Here is a 15670-nt window from a genome sequence, read left to right as displayed (position 1 = left end):
ACTGCTTTCATTAATTACTAAATAAAAACAAATTGTGAAACTAATTGAAAAGAGGGCTAATTCATTTCCACCTACCACAGGCCTCATTTAATTATCTCTATGTTTGTACCCTCTGTCCCTTTTATTTCTCTGTCTCTTTCTTTTCTTTCTCCCCGTCTCTACTTCTCTCTCTCCTTTTCTATCTAACTAAATAAAACACAGATGACAGGATGAAATGAGATGGACATTAGATCTTGTATTGGATGAGAAATATTTCATTTTACACACACATACAAGAAGTGAAATACGCCCTATGACTAAAAGCAGGCTCCTGAACGATGACATAAGGTACTGAGATGAGTGTGTGTGTGTGTGCGTGCGTGCGTGTGTGTGTGGGATGTGTTATATATGATGTGAGATAACTGTCATAAGAGACCGAACGGAAACTGTAGAGGAAGAAAATGTATAATACTGGAGGAATTAATTTTTAACAAACCACATGTATTTTTATTGCTTTAAAACATTATTGGTTACAACCTTTTCATTCCAACGTTATTTAAACCGGGAAGTTCCATCAAACTTTTTCAAGGGAGAAGTTTGAACAGTTACTGTACTTATGCCCAGTGTTACGATATGGATGTGATCCCTCCTCCATGGATAACCTAGCTGTGGGATTGGGTGAATTATTTAGCTCTCTGTATTTTGGTGAATACAGTGAGGGAAAAAGTATTTGATCCCCTGATGATTTTGTACGTTTGCCCACTGACAAAGAAAGGATCAGTCTATAATTTTAATGGTAGGTTTATTTGAACAGTGAAAGACAGAATAACAACAAAAAAATCCTGAAAAACGCACGTCAAAAATATTATAAATTGATTCGCATTTTAACGAGGGAAATAAGTATTTGACCCCCTCTCAATCAGAAAGATTTCTGGCTCCCAGGTGTCTTTTATACAGGTAACAAGCTGAGATTAGGAGCACACTCTTAAAGGGAGTGCTCCTAACCGCAGCTTGTTACCTGTAAAAAGACACCTGTCCACAGAAGCAATCAATCAATCAGATTCCAAACTCTCCACCATGGCCAAGACCAAAGAGCTCTCCAAGGATGTCAGGGACAAGATTGTAGACCTACACAAGGCTGGAGTGGGCTACAAGACCATCGCCAAGCAGCTTGGTGAGAGGGTGACAACAGTTGGTGCGATTATTCGCAGATGGAAGAAACACAAAAGAACTGTCAATCTCCCTCGGCCTGGGGCTCCATGCAAGATCTCACCTCGTGGAGTTGCAATGATCATGAGAACGGTGAGGAATCAGCCCAGAACTACACGGGAGGATCTTGTCAATGATCTCAAGGCAGCTGGGACCATAGTCACCAAGAAAACAATTGGTAACACACTACACCGTGAAGGACTGAAATCCTGCAGCGCCCGCAAGGTCCCCCTGCTCAAGAAAGCACATATACATGCCCGTCTGAAGTTTGCCAATGAACATCTGAATGATTCAGAGGACAACTGGGTGAAAGTGTTGTGGTCAGATGAGACCAAAATGGAGGTCTTTGGCATCAACTCAACTCACCGTGTTTGGAGGAGGAGGAATGCTGCCTATGACCCCAAGAACACCATCTCCACCGTCAAACATGGAGGTGGAAACATTATGCTTTGGGGGACAGGACAACTTCACCGCATCAAAGGGATGATGGACGGGGCCATGTACCGTCAAATCTTGGGTGAGAACCTCCTTCCCTCAGCCAGGGCATTGAAAATGGGTCGTGGATGGGTATTCCAGCATGACAATGACCCAAAACACACGGCCAAGGCAACAAAGGAGTGGCTCAAGAAGAAGCACATTAAGGTCCTGGAGTGGCCTAGCCAGTCTCCAGACCTTAATCCCATAGGGAGCTGAAGTTGCCAAACGTCAGTTGAGTTGCCAAACGTCAGCCTCGAAACCTTAATGAGGTGGAGAAGATCTGCATAGAGGAGTGGGACAAAATCCCTCCTGAGATGTGTGCAAACCTGGTGGCCAACTACAAGAAACGTCTGACCTCTGTGATTGCCAACAAGGGTTTTGCCACCAAGTACTAAGTCATGTTTTGCAGAGGTGTCAAATACTTATTTCCCTCATTAAAATGCAAATCAATTTATAACATTTTTGACATGCTTTTTTCTGGATTTTCTTTGCTGTTATTCTGTCTCTCACTGTTCAAATAAACCTACCATTACAATTATAGACTGATCATTTCTTTGTCAGTGGGCAAACGTACAAAATCAGCAGGGGATCAAATACTTTTTTCCCTCACTGTATGTTGTTATCCAATTGTCTTCCTAGTCCTCTTTCTCTCTCTCTCTTTCTCTCTCTGGTTGAAGGGTCTCCCAGCTCAACAGAGAGACTAAGGAAATGAGAGAGAGATAGAGAGAGAAAGAGAAAAGAGAGAGACAAGAGTATTTCTCTTTCTATCTGTCTCTCTCTCTGTCTAACTCTCTCCATCTCACTCTCTCGCTCTCTCTCTCTCTTTATCTCTCTCTCTTTCTCTCTCTCTCTCTCTCTTTATCTCTCTCTCTCATGAGCTGGACTTTTAGCAGCCACTGTATTTTTATCGCACCCCGCTGTCACGACACACACACAACCTTTCTGCCCTGCTGGTTGCCTGGGGAGACGACCCTCACAGGCGCCGTGGCAACTCCTCAGACGATTTAGAGAGCACTCAATGAACAACAGAATGAGAGAGAGAGGGAGAGCGAGAGAGAGAGAGAGAGAGGGGCACAGTCCTCCTCCAAGCTCTGCATTAAAGAGAGACTGGTGTAACTCTTGAGGCATGTTCAAATTCGAGGGCTCAGGGTACTGCAAGCCAACAACCTCCAACAACCTCCAGCTCACTAAATGATCATTGTGACGCCTCTATGGATCAGATCCCACCTGAACATGGCCCTAATATTAACATAGAACAGATCCAGGGAGAGCGAGAGGGAGAGCGAGAGCGAGAGGGAGAGCGAGAGAGAGAGAGAGAGAGAGAGAGAGAGAGAGAGAGAGAGAGAGAGAGAGAGAGAGAGATAGAGAGAGATAGAGAGAGAGAGAGAGAGATAGAGAGAGAGAGAGAGAGAGAGAGAGAGAGAGAGAGAGAGAGAGAGAGAGAGAGAGAGAGAGAGAGAGAGAGAGAGAGAGAGATGTAACAGAGGTAACAGAGAAGAATAGCATGAGAGATGCTCATGGGGTGTCATCAGGTGAGTGTGAGGTGGTGTGTTTCAGGTGGTCTTACCTTGAAGAAGCCTTTGCAGCCCTCGCAGGTGCGTACGCCGTAGTGCTGGCAGGCAGCGTTGTCGCCACACACGGCACAGGTGCCCTCTCCTGGGGGGCCGCGATGGGGGGGCGAGGGCAGGCGGTCCCCCAGCAGAGGGTTACAGGACCCCAGCGCCAGAGAACGGAAGGCCAGTCCTCCCGGGCCCCCCGGACCCCCAACCCCGCGGTGCAGCTGGTACAGGTGCTGTTCCAGGGGCGGGCCGTGGGGGTGGGGGGGCACTGAGGAGGACGAGGAAGAGGATGAGGAGGAAGAGCGAGGCAGCCCCCCTCCCAGCCCCTCGTACCCCCCACTGTGGGGAGGGGAGTGCTGATAGAAGTGGGGGAAGCGAGCGGACTTGAGGGGGCCGTGGGAGGGGGGCTGCAGAGAGAGGTGGGGGGAGTCATCCCAGAGGAAGGAGGAGCCAGGCTGGGGGGCGAGAGAGGGGGTGGTGGGGGTGGACGGAGGAGACTGTTTAAAGTACATGGAGGAGGAGGGCAAGGTGTCAGGTTGTGGGTAGGACTCCTCCTCCTTCTTGATAAGCGGCCTATGAGAGGGCATCTGGTATAGGCAGGAGGACTTGGGCTCGTAGCTCCCCTCAACAAACACGTTGAAGCTGGGCAGAGAGGTGGTGGCGGCCGCCGAGATCTCACCCCCACCCAAGTCCAACTTGGTATAGTCCGGGGTCATGAGGTCAGAGCTGTAGCTGTCGCCCTGGTAACCAAAGGACTGGGCGGAGTAGGACGAGCCTGGAGGTGCGGGCCCATACTGTGCCTGCACACAAGGCATGTCTACAGAGAAGGATTGGAGGATAGAGAGAAAGAGACAGAGAGAGAGAGAGAGAGAGAGAGAGAGAGAGAGAGAGAGAGAGAGAGAATCAAGTTGATGTGTTATATACAGAATTAAAACATCAACATTGTAGTGATAGTGAGAGTGTAAACGTGTGTGTGAGAATGTTGGGGAGCTGATGGACACAGTTTGGTGCTGAAACCCACAAAACAGCAGGATCTCCTCCCTATTTATGACGTTGATTATTTTTGCAGTTAACAGATGCACATAATGCAATAGTATGAAACATGTGAGGAAGCTGTTAGTGTGTTGTTAGTGTAATTCCCTTAATATAACACTCATTAGCCAATTAGTCAAGCAAATAAAAACATGTCAGCCAATCGGTGAAGCAGATAAAAACACATTAGCCAATCAGTGAAGCTAAGCTCAGCGGTTCTTGTTCACTCGGCAGGAAACGGAAGAAAACGTTTTGGAATGTACCTTAACTTGTCCAATAACAACTGTCTTTTTTTTATAATTTCAAAACTTTTTATTCCGTTTTCTCCTACTGAATGAGCCCCAGATTGAACCCCCATCCACTTTGCAGTCAACACACCTGGTCATAATCACCCACAGCCATACATACAACCACACACACACACACAACGCAACCCTCACTCCTGCACAGCTAAACTGTAGGAGCAGTTTGTTAGTGTGTAAGGTGTGTGAGGAGCTGTGTGTGTGTGTGTGTGTGTGTGTGTGTGTGTGTGTGTGTGTGTGTGTGTGTGTGTGTGTGTGTGTGTGTGTGTGTGTGTGTGTGTGTGTGTGTGTGTGTGTGTGTGTGTGTGTGTGTGTGTGTGTGTGTGTGTGTGTGTGCTTGCCCTAGTTTATCTGTCGTTTGTTGACTAAATGAGGCCTGTATCATTAAATGTAAATGGACCCCTCATGGTGCTGGACCCTTACTAACTCTGGCCTCTAAAACAACCAGCCACACACATGTTCTGTCACATACTGCCATGACAAGCTCAAAGATAGGATGGGGAACTGTGAGTGTGCGCGTGTGTGTACACAATGAATCTAGAGAGAGGTTAAATATCATAACGACCTCCGTCTTAGACTGGGGATCACACACACAGCCCACAATGTAACCACAAATGAATAATATTAATAATAATAATAACAACAATAATTTATACAGTTGAAGTCGGAAGTTTACATACACCTTAGCCAAATACATTTAAACTCGGTTTTTCACAATTCCTCACATTTAATCCTACTAAAAATTCCCTGTTTTAGATCAGTTAGGATCACCACTTTATTTTAAGAATGTGAAATGTCAGAATAATAGTAGAGAGAATGATTTATTTCAGCTTTTATTTCTTTCAGCACATTCCCAGTGGGTCAGAAGTTTACATACACTCAATTAGTATTTGGTAGCATTGCTTTTAAATTGTTTAACTTGGGTCAAACGTTTCGGGTAGCCTTCCACAAGCTTCCCACAATAAGTTGGGTGAATTTTGGCCCATTCCTCCTGACAGAGCTGGTGTAACTGAGTCAGGTTTGAAAGCCTCCTTGCTCGCACACGCTTTTGCAGTTCTGCCCACAAATTTTATATGGAACTGAAGTCAGGGCTTTGTGATGGCCACTCCAATACCTTGACTTTGTTGTCCTTAAGTCATTTTGCCACAACTTTGAAAGTATGCTTGGGGTCATTGTCCATTTGGAAGACCCATTTGTGACTAAGCTTTAACTTCCTGACTGATGTCTTGAGATGTTGCTTCAATATATCCACATCATTTTCCTTCCTCATGATGCCATCTATTTTGTGAAGGGCATCGGTCCCTCCTGCAGCAAAGCACCCCCACAACATGATGCTGCCACCCCCGTGCGTCACGGTTGGGATGGTGTTCTTCGGCTTTTTTATGGCGGTTTTGGAGCAATGGCTTCTTCCTTGCTGAGCGGCCTTTCAGTTTATGTTGATATAGGAAACGTTTTACTGTGAATATAGATACTTTTGTACCTGTTTCCTCCAGCATCTTCACAAGGTCCTTTGCTGTTGTTCTGGGATTGATTTGCACATTTCGCACCAAAGTATGTTCATCTCTAGGAGACAGAACACGTCTACATCCTGAGCGGTATGACGGCTGCGTGGTCCCATGGTGTTTATACTTGCATACTATTGTTCGTACAGATGAACGTGTTACTTTCAGGTGTTTGGAAATTGCTCCCAATGATGAAACAGACTTGTGGAGGTCTTGGCTGATTTCTTTTGATTTTCCCATGATGTCAAGCAAAGAGGCACTGAGTTTGAAGGTAGGCCTTGAAATACATCCACAGGTACACCTCCAATTGACTCAAATGATGTCAATTAGCCTACCAGAATCTTCTAAAGCCATGACATAATTTTCTGGAATTTTCCAAGCTGTTTAAAGGCACAGTCAAGTTAATGTATGTAAACCTCTGACCCACTGGAATTGTGATACAGTGAGTTTTAAGTGAAATAATCTGTAAACAATTGTTGGAAAAATTAGTTATGTCATGCACAAAGTCGATGTCCTAACTGACTTGCCAAAACTGAAGATTGTTAACAAGAAATTTGTGGAGTGGTTGAAAAACGAGTTTTAATGACTTCAACCTAAGTGTATGTAAACTTCCGACTTCAACTGTAGTTATCTATTGCTGATCAATATTAAAACCTGCTTTTGATGGAGATTAAAACATCTCAAGACATTTTCCACCTCTTTAGAGAGGCAGAGGTGAGACTGGGCTCTAATGTATTAGCCTACCTGTGTGTGTGTGTGTGTGTGTGTGTGTGTGTGTGTGTGTGTGTGTGTGTGTGTGTGTGTGTGTGTGTGTGTGTGTGTGTGTGTGTGTGTGTGTGTGTGTGTGTGTGTGGTGTGTGTGTGTTTAGTATGTGCCCAGGGTTTGTGGTGTTTGTTCTTCGCTCTCGAGAAGGGAACTGTCAACAGCGCGAGGTTCCCATTGACGCTCTGCGCGCGCTGTGCCGTAATCGTCTTGTTCCCACGCGTCATATTTATTTAGTCAAATATGGGACTTATCAAGCCTACTACCATCATTTTTCTTTCACGCCTCCTTTCCTCTGCGGACTCTAACAACTGTGTACATTTGCCCTACGCACATTGCGCAGGCACAAACGTAACTAAATGACATATTTATTAAGTCCGTTTTGAACAGTGAACACAATATAACTGTACATTTTGGCTATGTGGCATGACTCACACCTTACAGCAGGAGACACCTATATTAGAGACAGAGATACAGATGTCACCATGGGTGAGCCGCAGGGCTAAAGTGTAACCATGGGGACGCACGAGAGACACGAGGTCAGGGGGGAGTTTGGAGGTCTGACTCAAACTTTCTCAGAGTGCGCGAGTTCCATCCGTCTGGAAAGGAGTGGGCGAGCACGGCTGCACTCGAGCAACCGCCAGAGTTTTATCTTATTTCTATGACGGCCTCGCGAGTGACCCAGGCAGTTGCACTACCCACGCGGAAACAGGTCTACAGGTGTACAGAGAGAAAGGGGGTTTGTAACTGCCTGTCTTCAAGGGGAGAAAAGGAAGAGAGGGAGATTTTTCCTGGGCCTGTCCAACAGTGTGTTTAATTCCAATTGAAACGCCTCCTTATAAGACTACACCTACCTTGCCTGAAGTCAAACGCACACATGCACGTATGGACACACACCCACTCACACACATAGTGATGATGTTAACACAATCTAACTGATGTGTGTACCTTCTCCTCACCGTGCCCCTATGCACACACATCTACTTCTGAGTAAACACACACACACACCACACACACCACACACACACACACATTCAGACAATGCAGTGTCATGTTAAGACCAAGCCAGAAGCACTCTAATGACACCAGATTATATCCCAAAAACCTAAAACCCCCTTTTCATTCAAACACCAGACGTCCACCTGACAGCAAGTGTGTGGTGTGTGAGTGTGTATGTGTCAGTGAAGAATGTGTGTGTATGCGTGTACAACATGCATGAGTATTTGAGTGCATGCATGTGTGAGTGTGTGCTTAAGCTACATGTGTGTTAAACAGTGAGGGTTCAGGACAGACAAGCCAGGCAGATAAATGCTACCAGCTCTCAGTCTCACCACTGAATTAGACGTTCATCCACATACTCAAACGTCATATTTCGAAGTTGTCCCAAACTTCAAATTTCTTGTGTTTAAGGTTAAGATTAGACAATTAGACAAACTCCGAAATGTTAAATTTTGGGTAAAGTTCAGACATTAACTTTGAATGGTTAAAGTAAAGTTAAGGTTTGGGATAGGCTTAAAACAAAAATATCGAAAACAACTTCCACGTCATCTCCCCACTTGCACAGACATGGATGGAAGTTGAATACTGAATTGTATAACGGGTGACCTGGCTGGATAAGCGTGTGTGTGTGTGGTATGATGATCAGAGAGAAGCAGTCTCTAACCTCGAGGTGTGCATTTCAACTGGACACAATGCATCCGTTCCAAAAACTGAGCGTGCTTGTTCATTGTCAGAATGCCATAGATCTAACAAACAAGACATGAAGTGCATAAGTAAATACATAATACATTCTATCGATCAAGGAAACATTCAGAAGTTGTAAATATATATATATATTTATATATTTATTTCTTCTTCTTCTTCTTCTTTTTTTCTTTAAAGTTGATTTTAATGGACACTCATATGGGCAGACCTGATAATTGTACCAAAATATTACAGTCAAAACACACACACACACGCAGATTGAAACAGATTGATAGCAGACAGCGATTTGAGACATTCGATGTAAATCTTATTTTGTGTGTTGGTTTTTGGACGGGTATTGACCCGCACATGCGTAAACCGCTTGTTCACATTCATGAAATGTACCAGTATGTAAACTTGATATAAATACAGGTATGATGCAGAAACCCAGAACGGGGTTTTGTCCTTGAGGCTGTGGTCGCATCTAACCGCAGGCTCGAGGGCCCCATGTGTCCGTATACGGGCGGGACAGCCTACCTTTATCACCTTAATCTATCAGGAGAAAATACATGTGCTTTTAAATTAGCCAACTTTATTTTGACCTCCAAGGTTTAAGACGTTTAAGCTCATTAAGTTCATTAAGCAGATCGATATCTACAGATTTGACTAATTAGATTTTTTGGTCCTGCTTTTAAAGTCGGTGTGTCTAGTTTCAGAAGACTATTTCCGTCCCCATATCTGCAGATGGAAATGTCAACTCGCGCGCACTCCCTGACACAACACGTTTAGAATTATAAATCAGAACTGACTTGGAATATATTAAATTACCATTTAGACCATACAATATCGGTTAAATTAAAATAATAAATTATGTTGTTGGTCTAAACTATATGGTTTGTTATATAAACATTTCTAAATATATAGGCCTAATATTGTACTTAATAAAATAAACGCACTATAGACCTAGAGTGAGATACAGCTGACTGAATGAAGAAACACATGGCAGACTAATAGTTTGAAAACTACACGTGCATTTGAAACAGGTTTTAAAAGCACCAACTCAGGACAGGTGCGACGACGACCCGGGCCGGTTCCCGGTGTTTTTCAGTACCTGGTGTGAAAGCCTCGCGCTGAATGGTGTTCTGTGTGGGGGGCTGGGGACTGGTGCGACTGTGGTGGGGGACCGGGAGCGGGGAGGACTCGAAGGGACTGTCCGGTAGCCGGGGCTCTGAGCTCGGCTGGGCGCGCTCTTCCGAACCCGGGTCTGGAGGAAAGAAACACCGGGTCACAACCAGAGACATGGGAACTCCCAAAGCACACCGACACGCATGACATAGCTTACTGCACAAGTACAATACAATCACAAAGAGCTGAATAAAGTCGCACAGAATATAGCCTACACAAGATTACCCGGATGGAACAAAACGCACAGAAATTAAAACACGAACTGAATAAAATTAATTCTCAGTAATGTGTGGGAAAACCAGCAGGCGTAGAGGTGTGATGCAGAATAAAAGGTCAGACCTAGAAAGAGAGAACCGCAGACATGCGACAGAAGAATGGAGGAATATACATTATTATAAGTACAATTATACAACAATTTAGCAAATAAAAAATCTGCAAACATCCCATAGCGCTCGTTGAATGAATGCTTCACCAAATACAGAAGTGAACAGATATTATCTATAACCTCTCTATATCATTTCGCCTACAACTCAGAAATAGGGCAATCATTTTTGAATTCCAATATCAACTCTTATAAAAGTAAAATATTGAAGATTGATGAGAATAGACTAAAATAATATAGACTCAAATAAAAACTTGAATCACTTCACCTGAGAGCAGCATAAAAATAATATCTAAATATAACAATTATCTATATCGTGAAATATCATATGAATTTATTCAATTATCGTATTAACACTTTTTCAAACAAACAATAATATTAAATGAAACTAGTTATTTGCAATTCATAAAACAAGTGTCTTCAAAAGAGCATGGCTATCAATTTGTTCAAATTGCCGGTGGTTCATTCCCGCGCTAGTCTGAGGCTCATGCACTACAGGTCTCATGGTTCAAAGGGGTTCCTTATTGGAAAGAGAAAATAGGTTACAATATCCACCTTAGTAAGTTCTGAATCTCAGAACCCGAAACGTCTCCGCTCTCAGTGCGTCTTGCTGCCAGCCAGAGCACAGCTCACCACAGACAAGAGATTTCACAGCGCCTAGCGCCCCCTCTCTGCAGCACTCACCTACAAACACTGACCCATACCCGGACTAATTCTCTCCACTAAACCGGGGACCAGTCCTCTCTCTCCGGACTCATTCTCTGAACCGTCCCGGCCGGGAGACATGCAGTCTGTTTGGAGATCACTGTACCGCTGAACTCTGTTTGGATAGGTTCTTAACATTATCACTTTTCCAATAGGCCAGCGGGCTGACAAAATCTAAAACTATAGCCTAGGGATCTAACACGTTTTTTATTGTTGCTTTGTCTGACATGTTTCTATGCCTATTATTCACTCAATGTCTGGATACACACATTTAGTCCTCACCAGGATACAGACATTTAGTCCTCACCAGGATACAGACATGTAGTCCTCACCAGGATACAGACATGTAGTACTCACCAGGATACAGACAGTCGCTTCTCTCAATCTCTCAATCTCTACCACACCAGAATGCTTGGCTAATCAGGAGAGGAAATGTAATATTCTGTCTCAATTGTTTATACTTCATAGACATGGAGCTCATTGTATTCAATGACATTATTTGTTATTTGTTTTGTAATTCAGTGTGCTGTGGTAATAGATAATATTGAATCGGTGTCAGACCGACATAAAGCAAATAGCCTGTAACGCTTTTGAGAGCAAAAAGGCTATATGCATTTTACGCTTTTTAAAATAGCCAATTTTTTTACGAAATAATGTTAACCTTTATTTAACCAGGAAAAGCTCATTGTGACCCATAGTCTATTTTTCAAGGGAGACCTGGCCAATACAATACAGAATTAAAACATACAACAATACAATTCAACAACATGATCCAGCCTAAAAAAAGCATTTACACTCCTCTGTAACAGTCTCCCATCAACATACAGAGATATGTAGACAAAAGGGCTACGAAAAAAGCTACAATTGCACTGGTCTGTGTGTGTCCATAATGTGAACACAGGGCAGAAGGGTCTCCTCTCTCTCTCTGTTTCTCTCTCTCGAGCCGGCCGGTGGGTGCTGGGCCGAGCGCCCCGGTAACCTAGAGAACTGCGAAAGAGCCGTGAAGCACGCGCCCCAAAGCGCCGGTATAGCCCCCCACGCCAATAAGCCAGTCAGCGCGAGGCTTCCAGCAAACAGAGAGAGAAAAGAGAGGAGATAAAGGAGGGCTGGAGAAATATACAAGTACAGTAAATTAGCCCTGAGGAGAGAGGCTGTCAAAAAGAGGAGACTGTGTTTGTGTTTGTGTGTGTGTGTGTGTTTCTGTCTACACACCCAAAACCAATTTTAACCGCCTGAGAGAAACTCATACCACACATCTCATAGTGAAAGATACCAATTCTGGCCTTCAAAGAAATGATATGGACCAGAGACTGCTGTGTGAATAGGAGATGCAAACGTTTAATTTAACTTGGTCGACATATTTGAGAATCTGACTGATTCCTAAATGTAAAAAAAAGTAGGGTGTTGGTCTGGGGGTCCAACCTGGTCTCAGAGTATGTAGTATTATTCTGTAGTAAATCTGAGGCACTCCACTTAGTATGATATGTTATGTTGCAAATGGTATTAATTTCTGGATGTCCATCAGCCATTTCTTATGATATGTTATGAATTACAAGTGTCCTACAGTGTGTTACGAATTTGCAAAACATACAATAAGTTATGATTTTGCAAAATGTATGACATGTTACGAATTCCAATTTATTGTGGCTAAAGTTAGCTAGGTGGCTAATGCTAACATTAGCTAGCTGGCTAGCGTTAGGTAGGCTAGGGGTTAGGGGTTAAGGTTAAGATTAGAAGTTAGGCTAAAGGGTTAAGGTTAGGGAATGGGTTAGCTACAGGGTTAAGGTTGGGTTTAGGGTTAGGAAAAGAGTTAGCTAACATGCCAAGGATTTGCAAAGTAGCTAAAAAATATTAAGTAGTAGGAAAGTTGCTAATTAGCTAAAATGCTAAAGTTGTCCATGATGAGATTGGAACACGCAACCTTTGGGTTGCTAGACATTTACATTATACGCCCACCCATCCACACTAACCATCTTTCATTTTTTCCTTAAGTAACCAACGGTCTTATGTAACTATACCAAACATAACACATCATACTCATTTGAGTGTCCTGGATTTACATCTACTATGTTATGTCTAGTCTATGATACCAGACTGGGTGGTCAGACCAACCTTAAGCCTCACTTCGAGTCATGGACCTCCTTGCTCCAGGATGACATTTAGGTCAAGATCCACGTTCAATGGCAATAACTTCAACTTCAGAAAGAGGCAAGGCTATAGATCAAACATTGACATTGTTAATGTCAATATTTGTTTCCCCTAATCATGTGAGCAATAATGTGAGCAATCTAATTCTGTCTAATTCAGAAAAGGCACATGCTACACACAGACAGACATTTAGAGAGACAGTCAGAAATACAAACACACAGACACACAGACAGACAGACAGACAGACAGTGTGACAGAGGACATTTAAGGTTGGTCACCAGCTGTACTAGTGTTTATAAAACAAGATGTTTTATTTTGTAGGCATATAATCACACTGTTTGTTCTAAACTAGGAGAAACCTACCTGTTGGGATAAATGATGTCAACATAAATCATTTGAAATTAAACTAAGGCTGCCTGCATGTTCTTCTGCAACTTGCAGTCAGATTTATTTCAATAATATAAAATCGTCTCATGAAAAACTCTCATATGTAAGATGTCTGTACTATAGGCCCAGGGCTAAAATTCACCCTGCACACGGACCAACAAGCTCTCAGGGTTTTACCAATTCAACTATTCCCGTATAGCCGGGAATAAATGGCGAGGTATTAGTCTGACACACTCACTCACACACGTACAGCAAACTATGTGTTTTGTTTTATAACTATTGCAAAGGCATCAAACATGATGTCCACATAAAGCTGAATTAATACACAATCATGTCCTTTATAACAGTGGAGATAATAAGAGCCTTGATGTCAGCCCTCCTCTACTCTCAGCCTGTCTGCCTGTCTGTCTGTGTTCTTCACTCAGCTCCATTAGTGCCCAATACTGCCTATGTCTCCCACTTCATTGTCTGACTGAGAGGCATCCATTTCCATGACAACCACAAAGAATATGATAACTTCCTTCAGCAAATTAAATTCAAATTCGGTTCCATCTGCCCTCGGTGACACCAAACACACACACCGAGGTTCCCGAGCTCACGAGTTTGCCAAATCAACAGGTCATCATGCACGAGAAAGTTAAAGACAGCGCTCGTGTTTTAACAATATAACAAACCGGTGTGCAGGGGAACCTACAACTAACTATGTTTCTCTATGAGACCAATAGTCTAGTAGCCTAATGTAATAATTAATGAAGTGGTCTTTAGAAATGAGAGAAAGACATTAATTCCCAGAAGTAAAGACAGTAACTTACTTGTTTGCTGTAGCGGTTCCGTCTTTACATGTGTTATTAACCCAACATAAAGTCTCCTGTATAGATCCAGAATAATTACAAAAATTACCAAAGCTGCTGAAAAGTAACACGTATATTTGCAGAACTCGTTGAGGATGAAGCGACAGAAGAAAAAAAAGTTATTCTTTCTTTTTGTTTTTCCTTTTAATTATTCTAAAGGAAAGTAGGCTAGAATATAGTCCGATGTGTGTTTTAAAAGTGTGTTTCAGAGTGATCCTGTGTATGTGCCAGTGATGATGCGCGCAGATGTAAAGCCGTAGTGCGGGATTGTTTATGCGCGCGGTCTGAGGGAGAAAGTCTAATACAGCATTTATGTGAGTCTGCCTCCTCATAGAGCGCCTGGTATGCGCTACGTCAATGTGACGCCATGGGAGAGGTGACGTCACTCACTGTAGAGCTCCCTCGGCCCGGCCTCGCCGTACAGTACTAGACACATAAGCCCCGCACGCTGTGTGCCAGAAAAAGAGCGAGAGGGAGAGAGAGAGACGGATGGTTGAGTGAGAGCGAGTTGATCTTATGATTTCACGAATGAATAGTTCCAGAAATGCCCAGGCGAGGGCGAGAAAGTGCCTACTGTACATGTAGTTTTTTCCATTACATTCTGGTAGTTGCGCATTAATTTCCGGGATCTGAAACCGTTTTTTATTAAGCATTTTCCACCATAATAGTTTATATATAATCTATTAATTTGTCATTTTTGTATTTTATTTTTGAAACCTTATTTTACCAGGTAAGATGACTGAGAACACATTCTCATTTACAGCAAGGACCTGGGGAATAGTTACAGGGGAGAGGAGAGGGGAAGAATGAGCCAACTGTTCATAACAGTCTGTAAACAGGCTACTCCATTATGTAGGCCTATCAAACTATTTCAGCTCTTTAAACCAGACCACCCTGCCACACCACATCATCAGCCACATATGTCAAGTGGGTATCATTTTTTAAGAAGAATAATTTTTCCTCTTATGAAGTGCAAATAACTGAGCATTAAACAAATGAAATCAGTAACCTAATGAACATCAGCATGCAAATGGTATTAGGTTGTTTGATGTGACACATACTCAAGAGCTCCTACAGAGCCCACTGATGATGAGAAGTTTGATGAGTACAGCAAACATAGCCTGTTTGCATTTCACTTCACACACAATGGAAACCTTGTTTTCCCTATCCAATCCAGTCAGTGTTGACCTAATAGGAAAGACGGAGTGCTCCTGCAGGAACGCATCACTTGGGGGGGGGGGGGTGGGGTGGGGTGGGGGGGGGGGGGGGCAGACAGACCTAGGATTACAAAAGCACAACAAAGCTTCCCAGTCAACAGAGTTTCTCAGACAATCCCCCAGGCCTATTGCCATATAGAGATAAATAGAGTTAACTTGAACATGAACCCAAACACATCACTGGCCTAAAGGCTAAAGCAAGGTCTCCGTATTGACTGATTGCCCTCTCCCCTCCACATTCCACTTCTTCACCCCTCCAACTCTTCTCTCCACGTTCCACCTCTCCTCC

At 43.4% G+C, this 15670-nt stretch overlaps 1 protein-coding gene across 3 annotated transcripts in view; it reads right to left on the bottom strand.

The window, feature by feature from the left end:
• The window catches only part of LOC106574458 (nuclear receptor subfamily 4, group A, member 3), a 34200-nt gene extending 19618 nt beyond the window's left edge, over positions 1 to 14582 (bottom strand). The window contains exons 1-4 of one of the 3 annotated variants that reach the window (XM_045719024.2): positions 14126 to 14581; positions 9618 to 9770; positions 8487 to 8568; positions 3233 to 4041 (exon numbers count right to left, since the gene is read on the bottom strand). In XM_045719024.2, coding sequence (XP_045574980.1) covers positions 3233 to 4041; positions 8487 to 8550 — 873 coding nt within the window. In that variant the 5' untranslated portion in view covers positions 8551 to 8568; positions 9618 to 9770; positions 14126 to 14581. Of the gene's footprint in view, positions 1 to 3232; positions 4042 to 8486; positions 8569 to 9617; positions 9771 to 14125 lie in introns of all 3 variants that reach the window. The other 2 variants (XM_082960221.1, XM_082960222.1) reach the window with 2 other exon arrangements.
• Positions 14583 to 15670: the final 1088 nt, after the last annotated feature.

This window comes from Salmo salar, chromosome 02 (genome assembly GCF_965601325.2).
Source record: "Salmo salar chromosome 02, fSalSal1, whole genome shotgun sequence".
Classification (NCBI taxonomy): Eukaryota; Metazoa; Chordata; class Actinopteri; order Salmoniformes; family Salmonidae; genus Salmo; species Salmo salar.
Note: the sequence above shows the minus strand (reverse complement) of the source record. Positions and strands in the feature narration are given on the sequence as shown.